The 27,764-nt window shown below is 44.4% G+C and overlaps 1 protein-coding gene across 4 annotated transcripts in view; it reads left to right on the top strand.

The window, feature by feature from the left end:
• adka (adenosine kinase a) overlaps positions 1-27,764 on the top strand; it is a 99,206-nt gene that overhangs the window by 28,956 nt on the left and 42,486 nt on the right. For all 4 annotated transcript variants that reach the window (XM_018766260.2, XM_018766257.2, XM_018766258.2 and 1 more), the window contains exons 5-6: positions 17,423-17,595; positions 21,660-21,768. In XM_018766260.2, coding sequence (XP_018621776.1) covers positions 17,423-17,595; positions 21,660-21,768 — 282 coding nt within the window. The remainder of the gene's footprint in view (positions 1-17,422; positions 17,596-21,659; positions 21,769-27,764) is intronic.

Below are 27,764 nucleotides of genomic sequence, written 5' to 3'. Positions count from 1 at the left end.
GGCAGTGGTACTGGGCTTTTCCTGGGTACAGTGGTGTGTCCTGAGGGGGTAGAGCGGTACAGGAGGTAGCATCCCCAGTCGACGCATAACCCCCATCCCTGTACCCAACATCAAAGCCCGGAGCGGAAGGTTCCAGAAGTGCAGGGTCCTCACATCTCCGCCCCTACTCAGACTTGCGCCCTCGTGTTGAAGGCGTTAAACGGATCACGGTGAAGACCAGAAGGAGGAAGCGCAGCAGCCAAAGCCAGGTGTAATTGCCAGATATCTGGAAAGTTCTTTTCTTTTTGATAGAAAGATGTCCTCCTAAAAGTTTCTTGAAAGAATCCCTGCATTGCATGCTCCTCCTGCTGCGATGCCTGTTTCGCCCCCTAAAGTTTCTTTTTGCCTGTCGCTTCCTCTGCTCTGTCTTGTAGGGAGGTCGGGATGGGGCTGGAGGCTACTTTTCGTGCCGAGTTCTGAATACCTCATTGAAAACACATGTGCACCATGTTGCTGGAATGTTTCTCCTGCAGGAAATCACCGCGCTGCCTTTTACATACAAAAGGACTTTTCCCAGCTCATATTTTGTGTGGAAACTTAAACTTGGATTGACGTGTTCTTGTGGGCACAGTCAAATCCCAGAGGCTAACAACTTTCTGTGACCTAATCTTTGGCTTCACCAAGTTCTTTTTTTCTTTTCAGAGCAAAGAAATTTTAGTTTATTTCCATTTGTCCAAGAATTTAACCCCACTGGTGTTTTTCCTGAGTGTCTTTTATGAAGCGTTTTAAGAGAGGAGACAGAAAATTGTCTGGGTAACATTTTAGATGCAAATAAATTTGAGAGAGGGAGAAATGCTTTGGAGATTTCAGCGTAGTTGTCTCACAGGAGCGTTGTATGTAGCGAAGAGGCCTAGCAGGGTGTGTTTAACTTGCAACAGCAAATGGTTCAGACATCTGTATCCTGCGCTCAGGGAAAATTAAATAAGCAAGCGTTTCAACATCACAATGTCTGATTGTGTTTTAGATTATCCTTAATTGAAGGTTTTCATATGTTGCGTATGCAGGAATTTTTTTTCCTTGCGCCGTCGCCTGGGGTTACAGAAACATGAATGAATTCCATTGTGGGCGATCCAAAGTGAGCATACTAAATAATGATTAAACACAGAGCACCTGGTAGGTCTCAAACTTTTGTGCTGCAAGATCTTCAAGTGCAGCTTCATCATCGTGGCAAGGCTCTTGGTTGTTTGGGAAAGGTTAATGAAAATTCTCCATCACGGTGCCGGCCTGTCTGCAGATGACTGGTAGCAGAACCTGCTTCTTCACATCCTGTGCTGAGGTTACGGACCCTCTAAAAATAAGAAATACCGAGGGTTCTTCTCCATTTCTGCACATTACTCATGATTCCTGAGCTTAAGCAAGCTGCTTTGCCACTGGCTGGGGCACCACCCAAGACACTTGTGAAGCTCCTTTCATCTGCTGTGAGATGTGAACAAAGAACAGGAGGCAGCTCAGGGTTTCTGATCAGCGCATGTCCTCTGCTTTACTGCGGGACTTGAAATCATGTCTCATTCACCACATTCCACCTGATCCTGAGAGAAGGCTGGATCTCCTGAATGATGGCATGGTAGTGATATTGGTGTGCAGCTGACTGGTCCCCCACTACTTATCCACTACAGGTACAGTCAGTTATACAACATAGTCAGTTGCCGTTGACAAAGGTGTCTGTTTTTCTTTTTATTTTATTCATTTAGCAATCTGCAAATGGAAAGACAACAACACATCTGTTTTGTAGTAATATCCACTGATCCCTTAAAGGTCAGACCCTACCTAAAAGTTTATTCATCTGTTGCTTTCTTTTGAAGATTTATTAATCAGGATATGTGGTTGTTGAACATCTGAAGGCTCTCTGTAATGTATGTATGATAGTATAAATGGGAACAAGTTGGGTTCCTTTGTGTCCGCAACGTCTGTTAACTTTCAGCGCTAATATATGTTTGGTCTCATGGTTGTCCGCAGCCGTGGGTCAGAGTTCTGCTCTCATATTGGTGTCCTTATTCCCTAAGGCCAGTTGAGAGGTGGCCACAGCAAGCCGGTTGTTAGCCTTGAGTGTGCAGTGAAAGCTTGTTGATAGTGGATCACTGCTACGTTTTATAATAGGGCTTTGTTGCATTTTTCACTAATTTCACACATTGTTTATGTTAAAATACTACTAACATAGAACAGTAATATAAAGTCAGTACAGTATTATATTTTCATGTAGCACTGTTTTCACTTTCATCTCTAAATCGATTTTCTTTAACTTTTTTTTTCTGCAGAATACCCACATTTTTGGTTGCTAGCATTGTAAAAATAACTTGTATGGAATCAAAAAGAAAACATTCTCCAAACAAAAATTTTGTAAGTAAAACATTGCTGAGAGACAGACTGACTGATTCAATGAAAATATGGATGCTAGTGTTTCTGTACAGCAGAGCGGTTGCTGTTATCAGACGTTGGGACTTGAAAATAATATTATGAGGTTGATGAATTGACTGTTGTAAGTCACATATGTCATAAGTCAAGGACTATCTGTAGGCAGTGCTGGTATGGCAAGGCATGTGATGTGTGTGATGGGGTCGATGCCCTGCGTAGTGCCCAAGAATCTCTGTCCGGATGCTGCAAAATGAAGCTGTTCTGTAGAGAACCTGTGCTCCTCCCACCTTAACCAGTTAAGACTACATCACTTCTAAATATTTCCTGTGAGCCTATACATATCACTGGTGAGACAACAGTACTAGTCTTCAAAGAAGAAGATGTGTTTTGGCAGAGATCAAGCCACAAATCAATGTGGCTTGATTTCCTTTTCTTTTTACTTGACCCTAGTTGTGTTTAGTCTTTAAGCTCTGCGACAAATATGTGGGTTGAGCCTTCTGGCTTGGCACCATCAAGGCCTCTCTTAGTTCTGGTTCTGGAGTGGCCACCCAATAGTTCAGGCCTGCTGTCATGTTTACATGTTTTCCTAGCAAGTGCTGAACATAAGCCCATTGATACATCAACAGTAAAACGAAGACAGATGTAACCACAACATAGCTCTTGAATTACATGGCATATTATTCTATACATTGGCCTTTTCTCCAGCCCTGTTATTTTGCTCTTTTGTTTTGCCAAACTTCTTTCTGTCTGTTTTTGCCCCCTCATATTTTATGTTCTAGGCACACACAAGTACTTGTGGTGAAGATGTTGCATAGCAACAGGGAGAAATGGCATCAAGTTAAATATTTGGGTTTGAAGGCCTTCAGTTAAATTGAAAAGTGTCTGCAATTAAAAGATCTTTCTCTAGGTCACAAGTTTAATATACTTCTGAATTAAAATTCAAACCATTGCAGCTAAACAAATACCATCCTACTAGATATTACCAATTGTTAGAGTCATAAAACTTTTTCATCATTAGCATTTAGTGAGAGGTGTCAGTAATTATTGTTCCTTGGATTGAGGGCTGTTGAGGCAGTGCTTGCAGCAATGGGTATTGTGATTCTAGCTCTGCAGTGATGCAGCATGATGTTGCTGGGCCTCAGGTTTGACTCATAGCAGCAGGAGGACGTGCAAATGGAGACGCTGGGCTGTGCAGAAGAGAGCGGGCGGACGACAGCACCATGGTGACGCACGGCAGGTGACAGACAGGCCTGGGCTGTAATGGCCCCCATCAGCGGGCGCTTTCCTCGCTGTTCCTCCTCCGCCACCTCCTTCCCAGCTCAGGTGCTGGCAGGCCTGCCAAACAGGGCTTTTTCCCATATAAATGGCATCATTAGTACAGCCTGGATTACTCCAAGGGCTCCCTGGTGCTTCATGGTGCTGTGACTCGACGCGCCTGCTTCATCCTCCCGCACTGTTTCTGCACCGGGGTCTCCACCCCCACCATGATCCCAGGGAGAGCCCTACCACCCCCTCCCTGCTGCTGCAGGTGGAATTCATCCGTCCTCTGCTCACACTGACGTTCATTTCACACTCAGATTAAGCGACTCATTTATGCCTGCCTCAATGGGTCCTTCAAAAGGACAAATGATTTGATTGCTGAAGCCTAATCTCTGCTAATAATGGCTGCTTAGAAGAGGGGTCTTTATGAAAAATAATCTGTCACATATTGAAATGTAGTACCTGCCTTTGATATGGGGGCGATGGTGGGTTTCATGAACATGAAAGCATTTCAACTTTATATAATCTAAAATGTCTTGACTACTCATGTCTCCCTGTATCTACAACAAGGAGCATTTAAGCCAGCGCTTTCCCCATAGATACTGTATGTATGAATACACATGCTGTATATAATATATTCCGAAGCCATGATTTTGTAGACCTATGTCAAAAATGGGGGGCAAAGTTAATTCTTTGAATGCAGTCATTTTTGGATGATTATCCTCTATGGGCTAAGCCTGTGGAGATGTAGCCCTTACAGACCTTACTGTTATGCACTGAGGAGAGACCATGAGGGAGGGCAGTACATGTGCAGTCTGGTCAGATCAGTCATGATGGGTTTGCCTCTGCACATCTTAATGTCTTTTCAGACCACACAAGGAAGCCAGCATATATGCCGACCAGTGCTGTGGAGTTGGAAGCAATTATTGGGTTTCTGGAGTCAGAGTCGAAGGTTTTGCGTACCGACTCCACAGCCCTGATTCCGACTACTAACCCCCCCCGGTCTTACTTCCTTTACCTTGCCAGAAGGATTGACTAACTTCAGGAAAAGGCTGAAACAGGCGGCTTTCGGTCCGTTGCTGTTTTTAAATTGTGTGGCCCAGCAGTTGCCGAGAGGACCGAGTGAGATGTGTTTTTAGTCTGTTTTTGATCAAGTTAATATTTTTCCTTTAAATAACCGTGTGAAGACTTGAATTTATGATATGCGTGGTTGAAGATATGTTTCAGCATGCCATTAAAAGTACTCAAATTAATCTTTCCCCTTCAGATGATCCAGCCCTGAGAAAACTGCTTATTTGATTCTTCATGGTTTCGCTTCATTTAAATTAAGTTTTGTAATTATAAACTTTTAAATGATTACTGTTACTTCAGGGTTTTTTCTAAGTCTTTTTTTTTACGTTTATGTCATGGTTCAGCACACTCTTGATCCTCAATTCTAGGTGGTGCCTCCCATGGAGGATGATGTGATGCCACCCTGGGTCTTTGGCTTTGGCAATATCTATAAAAGAGTAAAGAGTGAAACACAACCCAGGCTGTCAGTTTGTCATTTTCGGGGACGGACAGAGTTCAGGTCATCCACAGTGTTTGCTTTGGTGATTTCCTGAAATGTAGTCTTTTGGCCACTGTATCGGCCTTTCATTTCACTTATCCAGGGGTGTTTGTGTTTGAAAAAGACACAAGTTAAAATCCATATGTCCAGTGTGCTAAGTTTGACTTCCGCTTAATCTCTTAAATACAAAATTCAATAAATGCTGATTAGACAACTTTGTACCACTTTATTTAAGAGCCATATGTAAGGAGACAGGTCTGCTGAACAGCTAAATAATGATAAATAATCTATGCAGTCCTTGGGTTTCACTCCTCAAGGGCAGCCGCTGTGCCGGCCCGCTTTACCGTAAATGCTAAGCTGAAAACCGTGAAAGCACCGGCAAGGAATTTGCAGTTCCCTATTCACCGGGGTCCGACTATTAAAATGGACTGAAAGAAAAATGGAATGAGGACCAGACTCAAAATCAAGCATAACTGTTTTCGCATATAGGATGTCCCAAGTGTCTCTCTGTTTCATGCGCTCATACCTCCTGTGATGAATGTCCAGTGTCTGGATTGCACCATAAATCGAGCTCCCCGCCTCCACCGTGTTCTGCCACTATAATCCCATCCGTGGACGCTCTCTTCGGATCTATGCAGCATCTGCTTAGGAACAATACATCTTGCCTGTGGCTATGAGGACATGCTTGTGTGCATTTTGGAGTGTAAGGCTGCTTTTTCGACTGCTCTCTTGCCCAGAAGGATTCATGGCTGCAGGTTAATCCGTGGTGCTGTCCTCTTGACACCCACTCGCTTCACTCGCCTCAGAGTGAACTTTGATGTCCTCATCTTCTGGAGTGATCCAACTACACATACAGAGCCTGTACCTGTGCACCCTCTTGCACAGTTTCTCCTAAGTGATCCAAGTAAACGTTATTTTGATTTCTATCATCCTCCGCAATTAAGTTCAAACCCCCCCTATGAGACACACCATGACCTGCTGGGATTTTTAAAATAATTGCTGTCAGTTGTCCCTAGGGTTTTTTTTTTTTTTATTTTTATTTTTTAAAAAAACAGTATTCCCGCTTTTAAATTCATACCCGGTTACTTTGCCGCTAAATGGCGCTTTTTTTTTTTTTTTTTTTTTTTTTTTTTTTGAGGGTTCTGATGTGTTTCCAATCGGAGCCCTTGCTGTATGTGTCTGTCAGACTAATTTGTCCAGTCAAATGCCCACAGGTTGGTCTGTGTTTGGACTGCAGCATTTATCCCCTACCAAATGGGACTCATGCATTTACCTCATGGCCTGGTAAAACCCCCATTGATTTGATGTGCTGCAGAAAGATTCACTTATCTGGGTGATGGGTTCCTTGCCTGCAAAACTGTAAAAGGACTTTGTAAATTACTGTGCTGTCCATTGCGTTGTAAGCCTTTCACCTCAACTGGTAGGATCATGTCCCTGCTAACTGCAGCAAATCAGGGCAAAACTGTGAAAGCTAACGTTCATGTTTGATTTCCTTCATTGTATGGGGAAAAACAGTGTCCAGCTGTTTCCGTGTTGCCAGAACCTCATGCCTGAACTGTGTTATCCTTCACAGACCAAAGGAGGGTCATACTGGGTTCTCAAGACCTCAGAGTGGGATCCTTGCTACCGAGCTGTCAAAATGCATGGCAGATGGGGACGAGGCCCAGGCTACACCCGACATGGAACCACTGCTCTGAAATGACAGCTAATGGGATGTCTGGTGTGGAAGACCCTTCAGCACAGATCTGGAATGGAGACACTGCGCTGCACAGATATTATCGCAGTTAGCACAGCCGTTAACTGTGTCAGCTATTAGGTGCTTCATTTTCTGTTGTGGCTGACAGAACATTTCAAGCTTCATTAAAGAGCGGTGTGTGTAGTAAGGAGGTACAGTACGTCTGGTAGAACCACCTGGTCTCCCAGTAGAGTCTCCAATGGCAATGTTTTCCCCCAGAAGAGTTATTTTTAATTTTTTTTATTCATCTCCTGTGGATGTAGACAGAGAAAGAGCACTTGGAAAGTGCCACTGAAAACCTGTGACCATGAAAAACTCGAAATGTACTTCAGGAAATATTCACAGAGGCCCCAGTTCCTTGACATTTTTTGGCCTGTACTTTTCAAAGCTTACAGGGCTTCAGTTAAACAATCTGTGTTCTTGTCGGCAGCTCTTGGAACGCAAAGCAAAATGTTTGGTGAAATTGTTTACAGCCTGAGCTGAAACGCATTTTAAAAAAGATTTCAGATTAGTGCTGACAAGCATTCAGGTCCATATTCCTACAGTTCTCCATTTAGCAGCACAAAATCATTGCTCTTAGAATACAAATTGAAGTTGAAACTGAGTACAGTATGTTGAGCAGTCCTTTCTGCCCTTTCACTTGGCTTCTGGCAGTAATTTAATGGTGCTTTTTCATTTTGACGTCTGAATACTTGTGGTAGCGAATGCTGCACCGTTGTTTTGGACAGTGCTGCATTGGGAACGTCCCGTTCGCCTTCTCACCAAGGTGGCACATTTCGTTCTGGATGGGTGTGGTTTCCTCCTGTCTGTCACTTCATGCTCATCTCATGTTGCTTAAATTCCTGCCACTCAGAGACTCCTTTTTTATTTATTTATTTATTTTTTTTTTTTCTCCCTCCTCTTTTCTCCCCCTTAAAAGCAGCTTTCAACACAGGTTTGTACCCTGTTACTTACAATTATTTACCCGTTAATACAGCTGGGTAATTTTTAATTTGGAGTAAATACCCATATAAATAGCACAATAGCAGGAGTGGGGATTTCAACTTGTCATTTGGCTGCAAGGCAGCAGCTCTAACTTGTCGTTTTCTGGCTGCCCGATTTGTGCGACCCTCACTGTTGTGCATTTCCCCCAGATGCCACAGTGATTACACAGAAGGTGACCTTGAGGAGCTCACAGACCATAGTATCATGCTTGATGTTGTGCTGTCATAGCCCAAGAGAGTCTACCTGCCTGTCTGGGTCACAGTCAGGTAGTCACTGTCTGCATTGTGCTGCGCTTCCCCCTGCACACACTTTCACGGTGTACATGGAAACCCACACAGATAAGTTATGTATGACTTTTCAGCTCTTTTGGCTGGATGCTGTTACTTGTTGCCAGCTCTGTATCCCCGTCTGGGGCCTCTGGCCTGGGTTCAGGATCGACGGGAAAGAGCACGTATCTGGTGAAGTTTAGTGGTCCGCAGAGCTCTCGGTTACCCTGGGACCAAGCGGCGAGCAGCCACATGGTCGACATGGCACAATAAATCAACAGGGGCCCAAGGCTGCAGATAATTGAATTGTTTTTGCATGGTGACTTCCCTGTGAAATGTGCGCTGCAAACGTTGCTCTCTGGGTGAAATCAGATCCAGCCCTTGGCTGAAGCTAAACCACCTTCTGGCCCACGTTACAGGGACTCTGGGAGCTGTTACAGAGTACAATTCGCATTTTGCACTTCAGATGGATTTAACTGGAGAGCAGTGTCCAAGGGTGACCCTGTTAATGCTCGCCTGTCTGGAAACTTAAGGCACGGCTGTGCATTTACAGGATGCTGGCTCTTCTGGAACAAAAGGTGTTGTATTTGGCAGGCGGAGGAGTTTTGAGGGACGTTTTTATGCAAGCTAAAATCCATCTGCAGCACTCTTTATTCCGGGGCCCATTAATGATGTGTTGAGGAAGCGTTTCCTGACAGCTCTTTGCAGAATGCTTGAAAATTGTAGCAAGCTGCCCCAAACAAGGGCTTTAGAGACCTCACAGCAGTTGGGGGCATTGTTTAGTTTTGCCAAACTTTGTCTTTAGAAATGTAGGCATAAATCCTATGTCATTTTAACAATTCAGTTAGACCTATGGGTCACTCTGTTTCTGTCCCAGTTCATGTGGTATTCTTTGTAGCGACCTTTGGTCTTCATAAGGCTCTTTAGATCCATCTGCCTTCAGAGGAACCTTCAAGTAAATTGTAGAGGGTGGATGGGAATTCCAAAAGACTTTGCTGAGCAGTTAGGCTGGTCAGTAAGGGGTTTTGGTAACCACCTAGTTCTAACCTTTCATGAGTAGAGCTGTTCAGAAGATGATGCTGAGAAGGCATACTTCACACACTTTAGACAGCAGTTCACAGGCCAGAGCCTTTTTGATGGGAACCACAGAAACTATTTCACTAATTACTCTGTTACAGCCAATTAGCTAAACTGTCTACTGCCTCTAGTTGTTCTTCATTATTTTTATTTTTTTTTTCCCTAGCTGTTGTGGTTTGTTTGTTTTTTAAGTGGGTGGCATGTGACAGTGGTTAGAACCACCACATTTGGATCCGATGGTCACAAGTTCAAATCCCACCTAGTGCTGTAGTGCCCTTGAGCCAGGTATTTGCCATGAATTGAGTAAAAAAATTACCCAGCTGTATAAATGGGCAAATCATTAGAAGAACCTTAACAGTGAAAGTTCCTTTGGAGGAAAGCATCAGGTAAATACAAATGTTAAATTTCTAATAATACATGGAAACATCAAGCTGATTTGTTACCATGAAAGCACATAAAATGCTTTAAATGCACATGGTTTTAGCACATACACTATACAACAGAAATGAGTACACCCCTGTGCAATATCACTTAAATGTCAAATGATTCAAAACTGTATCACCTTACAGTAATTGCATTACTTCTAAGTTGAACAGTAAGGCCCCACAGTAGGAACTCAGTGCAACAGAAGTCAGTACACCTTTCATTACTGAGATTATTCTGAGATTCAAATGTTTTATTTTTTCAGTACTTTGTATGTCCAACTTTATTTTTCATGACAGACTCAATCCTCCTCAGCATGGAGGTTACCACTCTTGCACAAATTTCTGGAGAGATGTTCTGCCATTTTTCAGAGAGAATTTTTTTAATCTGCTCTTTGCTGAAGGGGTTGTGTTGCACTACTTTTCTCTTTAAAAGACCCCAGAGGTGTTCTATTGGATTCAAGTCAGGTGACATACTTGGCCAGGTCATAGTTTTCACTTTTTTCTTCTTTAGAAACTCTTGCGTGATTTTGGCAGTGTGCTTTGCATCGTTATCATGCTGGGATATTTCTCTTCTGTCGAGCTTCTGGAGACTGAGAGTCATCTTGTCAGCCAGTATTTTGGTATATCCACACATATTCATGGTACCATCATAAATGTCATCTCCCCAACACCTTTTGCACTCATGCAGCCCCACTCCCACCTCCGTGCTTCACTGTCGGGACAATGCATTCACTGTGGTAGTCCTGGCCAGGGTCACGCCAAACAAGCTGAACCCCATCTGAGCCGAACAAGTTCATCTTGGTCTCATTTGAGCAAAGAATGTGCTCCCAATATTCATCAGCCTTCTCCTCATTTTCTTTAGCAACGTTTAATCTTGCAGTTGCCGAAGAGCAAGCAAAGGTTTTTTTTCTTGGACGCCGTCCATAGAGGTTGACGTTATGCAATGTCCTTCGCACTGTCTGAGCTGTCACAGAAACTCCGATTTCCACTGATAACCCCTGTGCCAAGTCTGAAGCACTTAGCCTTCTGCAAGTAGCGCAATGTCTGTGGCGTCATTTACGAGGACGGCCACTGCGGCTCTGATTAGTGGTACTATGGCTCATTCTGTTTCTTCTGATTACTGCTCCAACTGTGTTCGAACTGATTTGTAGTTGGTCACCGATCTTCCTGTATCCTTTTCCATCTTTGTGAAGTCTCACAATCAAATTTTTCAATTGCTCTGGCAATTCTTTCCATGCGGAGCCATGATGCAGACATGCAGCTAGACATAGCCCATAGAACCAAAACTGAGAAAGTTCTAGTGTTCACAGAAGAGGAGGATTGAGTCTGTCATCAAAAATAAAGGTAAACATACAAAGTACTGAAAAAATAAAAGATTTGAATCTCAGTAATGAAAGGTGTACTGACTTTTGTTGCATTGAGTTCGTACTGTGGGGCCTGTATTTTTAATATAGTACATCTAAACTGTTAATTTTTAATTTTACATAAGAGCAGATACCCTACTTGTTAACTTAGAAATAAAGCAATTATTGTGGAGGTGATACAATTTTGAATCATTTGACATTTAAGTGATATTGCACAGGGGTGTACTCACTTCTGTTGTATCGTGTAAAATAGTTAACTATATAAACATATTTTTTCAGCCCGTTTTACAATGCACGGGGGGCACGGTGGCACAGTGGGTTGGACCGGGTCCTGCTCTCTGGTGGGTCTGGGGTTCAAGTCCTGCTTGGGGTGCCTTGCGGCGGACTGGTGTCCCATCCTGGGTGTGTCCCCTCCCCCTCCGGCCTTACGCCCTGAGTTGCCGGATTAGGCTCCGGCTCCCCGCAAACCTATATGGGACAAGCGGTTCAGAGAGTGTGTGTGTGTGTGTGTGTGTGTGTGTGTGTGTGTGTGTGTGTGTGTGTGTGTGTGTGTGTGTGTGTGTGTGCGCGCGCGCGCGCGCGCACACGTTTTACCATGCATTTAACAAGGAACTATAGTGTAATGTGCTCCACCTGCTCTAATGCATATTTGTTGGGTTGGATAATGGGGGAGTCACATGATGTAGCTGTTCGCAAACTGAAGTTGTGACCTCAAGGTTTTAGGTTCAGATCCCAAAAGGAAAAAAAGTCATACTGTGAATGTATTTAACCTAAATTGTTGTCTGTGAAAATCCAGCTGTGGGTAGGACGATGGAAATTTAAATATACAGTATATGCAAAGATACACTTCTACTGATCCATCTATCCATCTGTATACATCCACTTCAAGAACCTGCCAGAAGAACACAGAGAACAGTATTTAAAAGATGGGAGGACAGTCTACATTATTGGTACCAAACTGAGACACAAGGTTGGTCATCAGAGTGTTAACATCTTTCTCTGGAGCTGAGGGTTTCCAGCCCACCGATTCCAAGCTGTTCCATTTGATGAACACGACCACTCAACAGATAAACAGTGATTCGTGCTAAGCTCAGCTGAGTCATTGTAGAGCATTAACTTATGTTCAAAGCATATGGCTACAGTACATCAAGGCTGTGGCTTTCACAAAAAAGAGGGTACAACTTATTGCTGTGACTGTCAGAAGAACTTGTTGAAGAGGCTGAAATGATACGCTCCGCCCCAAGGCCTGTCTGTCTAGCTGTCTTATCAAGGAGCCGCTTAATCCCCGAAATGGAGCAGGGCACGCTAGGGTACGCACAGGCGGCCCGTACTACTTCCGAACTTTGGGTGGGGTGGCGAAAGGGTCGCTCAAGACTAATGGGACATGGCTGCTTGCAGCCCTCCGTGCTTGGCACCAGCCCACTAGGTCTGGTAGCTTATCAAACCCGTAAATCACCTACTGGGGTGCTTCTGTACAGCTGTCACAGCACACTGCTAAGCCCCCACAGGGACCTCAAAGGGTCATTTCTTTCTTTTAGTTCTTATTACTATCATCTGGGGATTCTGGATGCTCTTTTTTTTAAACCAGTGCTGTCAGTGCTTTGTTTTTTACCATCAGGTTTACCCCTGCAAGCAGCTCATGTCATCACTGCCCTCCTTTTACTTCATTCCCAAACCTGCACGCTGTTTTCCTTTTGAATTTCTGCTCAAAGACCGTGTAGACCAGCATCACAGAAAATGCCTGCCACTCGGCTCTCCTTGCCCAGCCCATGGTCCTGCTGTGTTTTGTTTTGTTAATTTTCCTAATAGTATGAGGTAATGAATGTGCTTGCTGGATTCTGTAGCTCCACCAGTCCGATTCACGTGAAGGGTTCCACAGGACCGCCTGGCCCCTTGTGCCAGGTCCTGCATCCTGCTTCCTGGGGGACTATGGCCTGGCCGGAAGGCTCTTCAGGAACGAACACTGAGCTAGCCCTGAACTCCTGCCAAGAAGCACTCAATGGTGTCCTTGTCTGCCTCATTTAGACTTTAAGAGGGTTTTTTTCATTACCTGTGCAGCAGCCAAAAGATTTCTAGTCAGGCTGCTTTTGCTTTGCATAGCCAGTTTTTGTAGAGAGAGAAGCAGCTCTGCTGATTTACAGTTAGTGCTGTCGGAGGATAGATTTTGTGTGCGTGTGCGAGGGATCACGTATTACTGTCTTTGTTCAACAGTATGTTGAGTGTAGGTGTTCATGCACTGGAGCAGTAGAGCAGTGGTGTGACTGAGTATTTGTTGTTGTCCAGAGGTAGTTCCCATGCCTAGTTTATATTAATTGCTGCTTTTATTGCTTGGCCAGATTCGTACAGATTAGCTATAAGAAGTGTTGTAAGAGGTGTTAACACCATTGTACGATGAGTCTACGGGACTCATTGAGATAGGGTGCGGTTTGACCACCATAGACAGAGGACTCCGTTGTAGGATGGAAAGATGGAATCAGCCAACTCAGCACAGCCTGTCATTGCACCTTGATTCTCACTTCATTTCCTTGAGTGAAATTAGCACAAAAATCATCCACGAGTCGTCATAAGGCACTTCCTCTGAGTACCCATGGTGCCATGGGACACCTAACACAAGGCTTGCCTAAACTGGCAAATTTGGGTTTGATCTGTTACCTTGTGCTTTGCCCCTGAAACTACTCCCACAATGGAGAACCTAGGCTTAGTAACAGCAGGGTGGTATAACTGTGATTGCATGCTCTGTGTCACCCATAAGCACAAAGCCCCTTGTACGGCTTTAATCCTGGGTGTGTCTGACCTGTGGCTGTCACATACAGCTTTATAGAGCTATGCCCAGGTTATCTCAAGTGGTCATCTACAAGACAGAAAATCAACGGCACAACTGTGTGATCATATCACCTTCTTTAAAGACATTTCATTGCCAGCAACCACTGCTGTACACTTGATAAATATACTATTGATGGATTGATACTCCACGGGGAGAGAATGTATCCAAGGGCTACAGGCTGTTGCATAAGACCTGTGCAGACCCTCTTCCACTTAGTGAAAAATTCAGAGGTGGAGAACCATCTGACGCCTCACGGTTAAGGAACTTGGCACCTGGAGGTTTCAGGTGATACCCTTGAAAAGGTACTTAATCTGATCTACATCAAAATAAATTGGCAAATTTTGCAACTCCTAGCCAATATCAGCCAACCTGTGGTATCCTTCCAAGTTTTTCTTTGCACCACCCTACCCCATCTGCAGAGGGGGCCATAAGTTGACATGCTCTGATAGCCCCAAAGTGCTACAACACCAGCTGTGCATGAAATTTAAGTGTTGATAAACCTGGTCAGAAAGGGGTGCCAGCTCATGGTACGTAGAAGAGTGAAAGCTCCCATCATCTTCACCTTCGTTGCTATTCTGACGGCCCCCTGTTCCCCCTTCGCTCCAGCAGTCGCAACAACGATGATGGATGGGGTGGACCTGTCCTCCTCATCCTCAAAGCTGGCTTTCTTCTGAGTGCCTCGGTTTGCATTTTGGGAAAGTCAGGAATGAGGCCTTCAGTTTGCTCTTTTAGCTTTCTAAAAATAGTGCATTGAATCTTACAGGGTTGATAAGCCTGTAATTAGTGTTGCCATCAGCTGCTACAGAGTTTTAATCCACAGACATCTCTGCTGGTTAGAGCAGTTTTTTGGGTTCAGGAGTATTTACAACTGTGTTTAAGGGTAGACCAACTGAGCAAAAGGCTATTAAACAGTAAGTGCATGAAGATGTGAACCGATCTGATTAAGTGTGAGTTCACAAGGGCTCATCTAGTGAAGCCCTAGATTACAAATGGCTTAACGTGTTAACTCAACCGCCTTCCAAGAGTTGTGCATACATGAGCTGCTGTCACTTTGATATAACCCTGAGCAGAGTGGCAACTGCTTTGCCTCTAAAACATTTTTTCACTGCTGTTATTACAGCAATGATGCCACTTTTATTGACCTTGAATGAATTGGAAAAACAGTATGTAACATAATTTTCAGTGTGACCAGTCCAGTTAAATACAGTAATAATGAATTAATCAAAGGGCAAACCATAGTGCCCAGCCTTTATGGGAGGGACTATATAAGGAAGGGGTGTGGTTATACTCAGTGGCCCCACCTCTTGCCCTCAGATAGCCAATCAGCTTTAAGAAGTGATGGCTGGCTTCTTCATAGCCACAACATCTCCAAAATTAGTAACAATCTAGTAGGCTAGGGATTGAGGGTAAAGGGGGAAACAAAAATATACTGTATATAATATATATAATAAGTAGAAAAGTGATTCACCACACTCCCACAATCCACCCCTTTTGTGTTAAGATCTTGAGCAGTGGTTACCAAACTCTGTGGCTTATGATAGTGTTTTGTATAAGGATAATCTTTTCTTGTGTTCATTATTAAGGATGATTATTACATTTTTTTTTTTTTTTTTTTTAATTATTAAAGGAGATTATATTTTGTTCTAAAGATCTGTTTTTAATTTACTGAGTCCTCCTTCTGGGACTTTCTGTACCAGGCTGGGTGTGGTAAGTTCTTCCCGTGGCCATTCCCCAGGCTTGCCCCAGAAATGTAAATAAACAGGTAACCATTAGTGTTAGAGACTCAACACACCGTCTCTCTGCAGATGTGTCATTAGGGCCTGGTGCCCTCCCTCCTCCTCCTCTGTCTCTAGCCCACAGCTTTATTTCAGGCTTCCATTCCACCATAATGATGCGTTGCGATGCCCATTTTCCAATTTCAGCATCTGCCGCTGACAGGTAATTGGGATGTGTCTAACCGTGAGCACCCAACACTGCAGTCGCTCGACCTCTCTGCGACCCCTAGACAGCGGTCCCCGTCCTAATGGAGGTGTTATCTATTCAAATGCATGTGGTTATGAGATTTACCCACAGGGGTCCACGTTTAAAAGGCTTGGATGTGGTTCCATCCCCCTGCGGTCATGGAGGAGCTGCTCAGTGACTGTAAATGGAGGAGTTTATACTGGCACGTACACATTACCTGAGGGCCTGAAAGCTAGTACTCTATACTACTCTATCTATTCAGAACTCTGTGGCCAGTCCTGCATATTTCCCGTTTTACTCTCTTCATTCCATACGAGTTATAGTGGCATTGAATCACTGCTGTCGAGTTCCAGGTTCCACTTTTGCAACCCGAGATTTGACCAGAAGGATCTTCTCTGCTCTCCTCCAGGCTGAGCCATACTGCCAGGGTCTCACTGGGCACATCTCTACCACCCTCTGTGTGTGTGCATGTGGTGCTTGTGTGAGTGAGACTAGTTCCTCCCGCCTCTCTTCTTGTCTCTCCGTCTTTCCCTGTCTGGCTGAAGCGTGTGCTTCAGATTCGTCTGCTGTGCCCATTGGTGAGATCATGGCCAGGCTGTGTTTGTGTGCTTTTATACTGATGTCCTGAATGACCTCTGTCTCTGCAGCCTTAGAAATAGAGACCGCCTTCATCTCTTATTCTCTGCATCTTACTTCTTCTGAAGTGTGCATGAGTGTGTGACTTTTGATAGTACAGGTGGGTGGGACTAACCAATCTCATCAGCATGTCTCTTCAGAAATTGAGACAGTATCTGCTGGAAGCTGTCAGTGAACATGACAGGGGAGGATGATGAACACACACGCAGATTTAATTGGAAGAGGTGTTTTTATGGGGTGATGATCAAAAGGTTTTAAAATCACAGCATGTCAATATTGTTCACATATGTATAAGGGGTTTCTGTGTTACTCCTTTTACCATTACTGTAATGTTAGCAACCAGCAGGGGTGGGCCGCCTGTTGGCCATGGACCTCTGAGTTGTCCCCCCCCCCCCCCCCCCCCCCCCCATTATCAGCCCTGCCTGTTTTGTTTCCTCATACTGTTTGCAATATGCATCTTAGTGCTTTTTTGTCTTTTTCTTTGTTAAGCGCTCTGAGGTAACCTGTTGGGAACAGCTCTATCCAAAAATAAACCGAGTTGAAATGAGTATTAACGTCACTAGTATATGCTGCATCAAATACCCTCTGACAGAAGCCCATTGAAATGTATTTTCAACTTGTATAATGCGTACTAAATACATTGAAATAGGTCTTGCCAGGAGCTCTGGGAATTGGTCCTCTTTTTTTTTTTTCCTTTTTAGGAGGCTACCCACTTTTTCCTGTTTTCAGACTTTGTCCTTAGTTCAGTATGTTCAGACTTTTGCAGTGTAACCTTTCCAGCGTGTTGTTCTTCCAGGAATTGTGAGCTGTGCTCAGAAAGCACAGCCCCTGGCATTTGGGTCTCTGCCGCGTCTGAGCGACTGCCCAGAGGGCTGCTGGGGTTCACATTGCCTCACTTCCTGTCTCTCTCTCTCTCTCTCTCTCTCTCTCTCTCTCTCCCCCCTGGCAGTGGATGATCCAGGAGCCCCACAAGGTAGCCACGTTTTTCGGATGCATCGGCACGGACAAGTTTGGTGAGATCTTGAAGAAGAAGGCAGAGGAGGCACACGTGGATGCCCACTACTACGAGCAGGAGGAAGAGCCCACGGGCACCTGTGCAGCCTGCATCACTGGTGACAACAGGTCAGCGTCGGCCTTCCCGGGCGGGGCTGCCCAATTTCCTCAGGAGGCGCTGGGGGGGCCCTTCTGGTCCGATGCCACCGTTTTCGTCACTCTTATTCGTTTATTTATTTACTTTTTAAATAATCAGTTTTTACACAGCTCCGTTAAATTCTGAAGTCCGTTAGCTGTGATGTGCAGTGCATGACAAAGACTCCATCAGTGTGGCACTGTACTTCATTCAGACACCCCTGTAGTGACACAAAAGCCCTCTTCTGATGGTACAACCTCCCGTGGGTGACATATGAGGCCACGTTCTGGTCTCGGTGGACTGTAGTTGCAGCCGTCCTCTCACGTAGCATAAAGCAAAGCTGTGTTACGCAGGTCGGAAGCTCTGCGTTTGAAGAGGGTCGCTACAATTCCACGTAGGGGATTAGATGCTTCCCTTTTTTTTATTACTTCTTGGCCCATTACCATTAAGTACTCTGCGCACCTTACTACTGATGAAACGCTGGCCCTCTACATTTCAGAGGAGTGCAGCGACTCATCTGCAGGTTTACAACCCAATTATCACTCAGTGCTGTTTTTGATGGATTAACGTATTAAAGGAGAACATTTGATGCAATTTGGCACATTTTTAGAAGCCATTACAGTTCAGCGAGTGCCTTGGTAATATGTGTATATTTGATCTTTAAAAGTTGGAGAACCGCAGAAGGGAGGAAAAGTGAAACTGATGGATTGTTTTTGAAGGAGTGCAAAACTTGTGAAGATTTTTTTTGGGCTTCAGATGTACCTTGACAGGTGAACAACTGCCTGATAATTACTGCTTCCTGGAGCGTGTCTTTGATAGATCTCGGTATGGGCGATGGTTTACAGCTGTTTGTTTCCCTTTTCCCTGTCATTCCCCGGCTACTCAGCACAGAGACTCAAGAGAGTTTGTTTTGCCTATTTATATGTACTTAGCTATGAAACTGCGGAAGAGCTTGGCCACATTAGATGGTTTTGGTAAGAGTTGTTGAAGTTAAAGCCTTCTGTATGGATCATGCACTTGTGCAATGGCTTAAATAGCAAAGATCAAGTAGGAGCTAAGTACGGTTGTCTGTTGTCCACTTACCATTGTGATTCTCTCTTTGGTTGGCACAGTGGTTGAATTGAGCTGTTGTGTTTATGCACAGCTTGCTCTGTATTGCGTCTCTGTGAGAGGGCTGTGTCTGGGGCAACATGAGAGCTTTGTATGAAACGTAATGTTTTGATGGGTTTTCTAACAGCGTGTATGTGTGTGTTAAACCTTTCTGAATGGATTCTTATGGGACATGCTTTCGTGTGTGGTTTTACGGATTGCCCGCGGTCCAGTTAAAACTCCGTTTTTCCATTTATTGCTGTCACTCGATGCTGTCACTTGTGTTTGCCCATTGACTTGCAGCACCAGATAAGTGTCTGTGTTGTACGTGGGTGAAGCGGGGCCCACAGCGAGTGGCTATTATTCCTCCTTGCCTGTCAACAGATGCTTGTAGCCCCCCTGCCAGCATCAGGCCATCAGGCCCTCGAGCTCATCTGCTCACAACTCCCTATCGTTGACAGGGCTGTGTTTGGATCGATAACCCTCCCTCCCCCAAAGGTTTCCCCCACTGTGACCGCTGGAGATGTCGATCGTTCTTTTAAATTGTGAGAGGGGCTGTGAAGAGCGACACCTGATAAGGTCAGCCTTGCCTGATCTGAATGACATGGGGTCGAGGTCTGCTGAGGAGCTGCAGTGATATCCAGGCCAAAACATTTCATGTGCGGGGCCAGGCTGACTTAGTGTACCACATACCTCCGTGGTTCCTCAGAGCAGGGCATTGGTGTGATTTTTTTTTTTTTTTTTTTTTTTTTGGACTGTTCTTTCTCAAGCCCTTTAGTGCCATGTTGTATGTGCTGTAGTGTAAAGAAGTTAGATTATCTGCTTTTAGTTATTGTTTGCGGAAACAAAGAGGATTAGACTGTTTCGAGTGTCAGTAGATAGGGCCTTTTTTGGGATTAACACCAGTTCACTCAACATTGCTTTGAATGTCCTAAGTGCTGTTTTATTTTGTTTTCTCATTTCATTCTGTCTTTTTCAAGTACTCACGTCTCCTTTAAATGAAACATTTCCTCTAGTTTAGTCAACACAGCGAGAGGCTCAGCTTCACATTGGTTGCTCCAGCTGAGCACAGTCTTGAAGGTCGAGCCAGAGAAAGCTCCATCACACTGTTCATGTATGTGGCATGTCGGAGGTGGAAGTGTTTGTCTGTAGTTCTCAGTGTGCAGCATAATGGTGGGAGCAGATTTCCAGAGCTCTCATAGGAAATCCATCCCCAGCGGAGCAGCTATTTCATTTCAGGTAAAGTGACAAACAGCTGCCAGCGTTAGCTGTTTCAACTCACCTGAGAAATGCTTATGAAATGGGATGATGAAAACCCGTTTGCACATATGAGTTAATGCAGTCATCATGAAGTGTTCGTATTCGTATCCTGGTTGTTTCCTTGTCTTCCACTGGGAGCAATTTCCAGCAAAAGTTTGGTGTGAAGGTGTAGGTTGCTGCTTGTATCTCTGATATTATATGTTATATGTTGGTCTAACTCAGCCAGGAGAGGCAAACTTCACAAACAAGCCCAGATACAGTGGAAATATGCTGCTGCTCCCATCACATACTAGTTCAGTGGTAATGTAGTGGTTAGAGCTGCTGCCTTTGGACCCAAAGATTGCAGGTTCGAATCTCACCTCCGGCTGTAGTACCCTTGAGGAAGGTACTTAACCTAAATTGCTTCAGTAGAATTACTTAGCTGTATAAATGAGTAAGTAATTGTTAATAATATTGACATTGTAGGTCACTTTGGAGAAAAGTATCAGCTAAATGAATGAATGCAAATGTAGTGTGCGTGGACTGGCTTTGAAGGAACCAAAGGCTGTATATTGCACTTTAAATAAGTGAATAATTATAAGAAACAGGGGACTCAAATACACATAAGCATGTAAGCAAGACTATAAGTTCCATACTGTAACTGAGAATGTGGGGAAGCCGTTATGACAGTGCAGTGCTTTGGTGCAATTTTCAATTCAGTCTCAATTCATCATGCTGGACCAAATGTCATGATCTGAACTGTATGTTGCAGACCAGACACATGAAAATCCAGACTGGTTAACAATAAGTGTAATTAATAATTTCAGACACAATAAGTGGAAAAAAAAAACTTGATATTGGGAGACCAGATCACTGGGGATGAGTGCACTTTTCCTCGTTTATTATGCTCTTCTTTTCCCCAAACAAGTCATAGTTTTCAAATTAATCCACCATCTTAAGCACTTATTGTAAAGTTGGTATGTGGTAAACTTTGTTTAATGTATACAGTCTTACTCCACCTTATTAATGCAATTTGTTCTTGAAAAACCTTCCATGAGGTGAATTTTCATAAATCTAAAACATAATTACCATTAGTTTGTGGTAAAAATTCTTATGCGTTCCTGAGCCCTAAAATTGACACCCACTTATGATAAATAATTAAAATGAAGCAATTACTTCAGTAGGTAACATTAGTTACCACAACACAACATAAAAAGGCAATTTCCTTTCATTAATTTCTTCATAATACTGCATAGTTGTCTGCCGACATTCAGCTCTTTCATACCTATTACACACTATACACAACAAATGCTTGCAAACAAAAATGCATATTACACTTAACATTTACGTATGTATTCAACTTTTAATGCAGAACAACAGTAAAGACAAAACAAGTGAATGAAAACAAGGTAAATGAATTTACATTCACCAAACAAGATGACATAATTTGCCCAGTCCAAACAGGAGCTGTGATTACAGGTGACAGCAGAAAACCATGGATAAGGAGGCTGAGAATTTAAGGAAGCACCAGCCAAAGTATAACTGCAAAGCAAACCACATAGTGGCTCTTGTGTCGTGCTGTAGGGAGGCATGTGACAAAATATTAGGAGAAAAAAAAAAAACTGTTAATTGAAGTAAGGGATTTCAATGAACCCACTCATAGCCTTGAGTTCTCATTGATTGCTTGCATGTATCTCGGTAGATGACTATATGCTGTTTATAATTTCAGGTCCCTGGTAGCTAACCTGGCTGCAGCTAACTGCTACAAGAAGGAGAAGCACCTGGACCTGGAGGGGAACTGGGCACTAGTGGAAAAAGCAAAAATCTACTACATTGCAGTAAGTGGCTCCAGTTCGCTCGGCTCGCTCCTGCCAAGGTGGTTGGTGAGGCCTGAATATTTCACGGGAGCCGTGAAGAGGCTTGCCTTTGGGATGCTCTGTGCGCACAGCCTGGCCTCTGGTTGCATTCATTTAGCTTGGTGTCCAATGAACAAGGGCAGCGCAACTTGCCAGTGGTGAGAATGGTACCAACTGGTTTGTGTGCTATCCTCAGGATGCCCCTCAATGTGCCGACGGGACTGGGCAGTAACCCTCATGCTGCTTTTCAGACATATTCTTTGGGTGGACTGGCTGTCTTTCTGAACTACGCTGCCTTTGACACTACTCACCAGGACTGTATGTTTCATATGGCTATCCATTCTTCCCCCTCTGCAGACTGCCCCAAAGCAGGGCAGAAGGTCAGCAACCTCTGTGGGTCACACAGTGCACCAGACCCACAGTTTTCTACTTCTGAATGCATGGTAATTCTGTTCTGGCCAAACAAACCCCTATTACATCCCTCTATTACTAGTGAGGAGGAAGGAAGTAAAATGTTAAAAAATAATATGCGGTTGTGTTTAACAACTTCAAGAGGCACAGTTTTAGACCCCGCAGAAGTATGTCTGCCTTGCGAACGTGCTGCTTTTTGTAGAATGTATGTCATGTTTCTGAATACTTTTTAAAATAATGATGTGGGGCATTTTTCAGGTATGTGCCGATTCTTTTTAGCGAGGTATATGTTGTGGAGCCATATGTGGTGTGTGCGTGATAGGATGGACAAATGTATGTTTGAAAGGAACACCGAGTTGCTGCCCAGCATACAGCGCTGGTGTGACTCAGGGGGCAGGAATTTTTTGGATAAATCACATTTTCCTGCTGATGTGGAGCCAGCGAAGAGCAGCGTTCTGCTTCCCATTACTTAGGGTGGTCTTGGTTCACGTTCTGTTTTGCATTAGCCTCTATGGCAGTGGTGCCACAGCCAGGTTGGCCAGTGTCCTTATGCAGAGCACGGAGGCCACAAGTGGGGTCCATTGACAGTACCGGTGGCAGCACTGCACACAGTCTTGACCCCTCTGAAGAACCACTCCTAATGGTCATGGCCCCCAGGTCTCTGACTTTGCTTTCATACTTCGTGCTAGCAAGTGTAGCCTGAGATCGGGCCATGATTAGCGTGGTGTGGTATGCGTCATGTGACTGCATGGAAGTAGCTGTCGCCACGGCAGCAACCACTGCAGAGATATTTTTTGCAAGGAGAATGTCATCCGGCTGCCAAATGTGTGGTGGCAGGCTGTTGCTAGGAAATCAGGGTCCTCAGGCAAAGCGTGAGGCGGAGAGAGCAATAACAACAGGGAGGGGGTAGGGAAACGAGAGGATAGGACAGCATTTTACTGATGCAAATATGCAGTGTTTAACATCATTTTCACACTTCTTTTAACACCAAACGAGTGGACAAGGATAGCATTTTAAATGCTTATAAATCTGCAGACTTTAATTGGGACAGCTATGCCTGTGTGTGTGTGTGTGTGTGTGGGGGGGGGGTGTGCACACACTTTGCTGGCCCAGTTGTCTTCTTTTCCCAACCCACCTCCAAGACACACAGTTACACACACACACACACACACACACAGTCCTCAGTGTGCTGCGGAGCGTGTGTTTCTAGGCACTAACAGGAGTTTGCCCTGTAATTTGATCCTCCCCGACAGATGTGCTTTCTATTATGCCACTTCAGATTAACCCATCGTGCCGCAAACCGCCTTGGCTGTGGCAAATGGACAGCCCCGGACTGTACCCAAGTAGGTCCGATGGGGCGGAAGATTGTCATGTGAAACGTGTGACGCGAGTCACGTTGCGTGGACAGCAAACGAACAAGAGCCGAGCGAGCAAGGAGGAGGAGAGCCGAAGGACCCTAATTATGCTCCCGATGGCTCATTTGCAGATGCATTGTGTGAAGTGGTCCCCATGTCCAACCAGCCCCCGTGCTGTGTCCTCTCTTTGACCTTGAGTGGTCTCCAGCTGCTGACTCCAGGACCTAAAGGCCCCATTGGGATTCAAGGCTGGATTTGCACTGCTCACTCCTTGTTTAGCCAGTAGCTATTGTTTGCTCATGATAGCCATGCTGTGAAACATTGGTTCACCAAAGCTTGCTGAATGACCACACCACTCGGATCGGGATGGGGCATCCCGCCATATATCTGTGCTCTACCATGGAGGTTGCATCTTTTGGGCAGATTTTAATGATACAGAAGTACCTGTTTGACATTTTTTCTGTGCTGTTTCTGTTTGGTATTTACTCTGTTTTGCTAGTGAGGGGTCCTGTCATTAACCCTATCATCTTTGAAAGCAGCCTTCAATTACTGCGCTTGATCAAATGGACATCTTAATTGCGCACCTGCAGCTGGGACTCGGCTTCTGTCCCTCTCATTTCCCCTCCACGCACGGGCAGACAGGTACAGCTAGACAGCGAATAGACATTCTGCTGTATTTCCCTCTTGTCTCCACTTTGACAGAAGAATTTGCAGGGTGCTTGGATCGTAGTAGTCCAGATATCTAGGATCTGTTGGAGACTGCTTTACTAAACTACATATAAATGGGCTTCTGCAGTGTCATGTGACCCAGAATTTCAAAATACTGTAGAAGACAGCCTGTCTGGGGTATACTCTGCCATGTACCCTATGGTTCCAAGATAGGCTCTGGTCCACCACAACCCTGCATCAGACAATTGGTCATTGAAGATGGATGGATGGATGGGTGGATGGAAGGTGCCGCATGTTACTTTCCTGCAATCCTGTGGGGCTGGTCTCCTGGCTGTCTGTGTGATCATCTCACTCCTGCTGGTATGTTGAACCACCATCTGTAGACTATCTATTCTCTTAAAGCTCTCTGTGTGATCTTTGGTGTATAGCAACCAACACCATATTGTAAATACCTAATAGCCAGGGGCTGCAAGAGTTGTACTTATTTCTGTGTCCTATTATACACGGGGTTTGACCCCTCACGAGTCGTTTTCTTTTCCCCTCTTGGGTACAATAATTCGTTGTTATTTTTAAGATTCGAAGACATTGTGTCCTACACGTGAACAGTTCTGCAGCATTAGGTAATTGATTTTATCCAGTGAAACTGAGCAGTTTGCCAGAAGCAAGGTTAAAGTTCTACAGACAAATCCAGTTTTCTATACAAGCCCTCAGAGATGTTCTCTTTTCTGCTGCAGTATTACCTGGCAGCTCACGCTTGTGCCTATGAACAGGCCGTAATCTAGTCATATTTACTCATCCCAGCCTCCTTCACCCTACGGCTTTAGCTGAGTTCCTCGGCTTGGTGCTGTGTCTAGACATCACTGGCCCTGTATATGCTGGGAACCTTTAAAATAACAGCCAAGGGCGATCTCATCAAAAAACGGTAAAATGACGGAGTGGGTGTGGACCAAGTCTTTATCAAGAGGTCGCTTTTCTGCCTTGACTCCCTTTGGAGCCCCTTCCTCAGGAGCTGTAAATGTGAGTCTGACTCCTTGTGTGCAGGACTCCCTGGGTAATTCATGTGCGGTTCCAAAAAATATAATTGTCTTGCTAGGTATGAAAACTGGTTTAATGAACAGCTCAAAAGACAGTTAGTCAGCTTTCATTTTGAGCTGTAGCCTTTAAAATTGATACAACATGATGTTCTTTCTGGCTTCTCAGCATCACTGTCTTATTAAACACGGGGCTGAATGCAGTTTATACTGAATCCTATGTAGACAAGTTGGATTCAGCACTACATGGATAGATTGCAGCTTGGCAGTTATTAGACATCCAGCTACCTCTAAATGGCTAATTTATTCCTGGGTAACACTGTTGTTAAAATGCTGGTTGTTGGGGACAAGAGGTGAAGGTGGTTACACTCTGGCCAGACTGATGTTGTCCAGATGAGTGCTTTCTGGAACCATCTGCCACACAGACCTGGATGGGATGAGAGCGCTTTCACACATCTTGCAGCGACTGCTCGTTTTGCGGTATCACTGGCACGCGCTGATCTCTAACGGCTCGCCCATGTGTATGTCTTGCCTCCCACATCTCCCTGGCAGCGACTGACGCCGAACCGAAGTGTCAGGCTCAACACAGCATGGACTGATCTAGTATGCGATGGCGCAGTATCTCTGCAGGAGTGACACAGGAAAATTCTCTTTTGTTTTATAATAACGCGTGTGATAAACCACAGACTCACTTTAGCTCCTCAGTAGTGCAATTGTTCTCCAGCAGAGTTGTATTCAGATGCCACGGTCTTTGCTGCCAGTGACACATCAGTTGAGTCGTGCACTGTCTTGGCATAGTTAGAATAGCACAGGCTCTTCAGGGTTTCTTTTTTTTTTTTTTTTTTTGTCTACTGCATGTGTGTCACCTTTCTGAGGTTGTGTCACATATGTTCTAACCCAACCCAGGTAAACAGGCAGCAGTACTGGACAAGTGCTGCGGCCCTAAGGAACTCGGCATTTTGGGGAGTATATTAAATCACCCGAGCCCAGATTCCAGCGACACTGAGATTTATTTCCTTTGCGTTGTATTGTAATCTTACATTTTCGGGCTGCATTCCCGTCCACTTGGCTGGAGCCCAGATTCCCCCACCCCCCACCACCATCCTAACCAGGACAAAGAGAGGTAGGAACATATCCCCACAGCTGTGTTTCCTCTAACCCAAAGTCCGTCTACAGCTCCTCAAGCATCAATGTCTGATTAGAATGCATGCTATCTGTACCAGCTCTCAGTGACCCCATGGAGGCTCTCTGGTTTCTTGGGGGTCCAGGCGAATGTGAACGTGGATACAGTAATTAAGGACAAGGCTCAAATCCCAACTGTCTGTCAGTTTTTCTTTGACCATGTGGTTTCATGTGGGGCCGTCAAGTTCACTGGCAGATCGTGTGGCATCATAACAAGAAGGACCAGTCAGAGCACAGCCTGCACCTTCTCCTGATACAGCCCCGGGCTCACAGTTGACTCATACTCTCAGGAGGGATGACTGTCCTCTTCAGCTCTGCAGAATAAAAAAAGAAAATCAAATAAGGAGATAAATTTATAGTTTTTTTTCCTAAACATTTATTGTCCTCCTCTCAGATCAAGGTTTAGCATCATGTCAGGAAGTACACAGCACAGGCTATGTGGGGTGTTTAATGTGATGATGCATTGCTGTCTTTTATTATCATTCTAATGGACTGAGTTAGAGGAAATAATGATGAATGGATTCTTTTGATTTTTCCTCACTAACAAATGAAGAGGCAGGAAGCAAGAAACTGTGTTTATCTGTAGACAAAGGGGGATATCATCTTTGGCAGTCACAGCTCCACAAATGTGCACGTATACAGATCCACACACCGGATCGCACACAAACACACATACACGCTGCATGAATATTCACACTGCTCTGTGACTGAGGGGAAAGCTGGATCAAGACTACAGACATAATTATATGCTGAATGTAAATAGAAATTCTAACAGGCACAGCTGTTGGCTGAGAAGGTGTTGGGCTCCCATGCAAGGTATTATGTGATAACGCTTGCCAGGAAGTATTCGTTACACAAATTAAGAAAGGCAAGCTCAGAAAAAGGGATTGATTTACAGAGACATTGCACATTTATAAACTGTTGGGGAAAAAAGGAATAACAAACTTGATCTATAGCAGAGCAACTGCTTCAGCATGCAGTCTCTTACATATCTTCAGTTAATCCATATCCTATTGCAGCCCTGGATCGTGGCAAAAACGTGAAATCAATATATAAGGGACAAGCATTATCATCATTGTAACATCACATGTAGCAGTTTCTTTAACAAAATGTCTGCTGAGCAACTAACATGGATGTTTTGGTAGTTTAACTGTTAGGTAGGGTAGTGTAAGGTTTTAAAAAAAAAAAAAAAAAAAAATAGGTGGGGTAGAGTCAGTGCCGTAACGACCCTTTTCTATTGTCGTCTTCCACATGTTTTTCAGTAGCACACTTGCAAATTCTGAGCACACTGACTCAGATTTGGACCTACACCCAAACACAGAGCTTGGGC

Source organism: Scleropages formosus, chromosome 8 (assembly GCF_900964775.1).
Source record: "Scleropages formosus chromosome 8, fSclFor1.1, whole genome shotgun sequence".
NCBI lineage: Eukaryota > Metazoa > Chordata > Actinopteri > Osteoglossiformes > Osteoglossidae > Scleropages > Scleropages formosus.
Note: the sequence above shows the minus strand (reverse complement) of the source record. Positions and strands in the feature narration are given on the sequence as shown.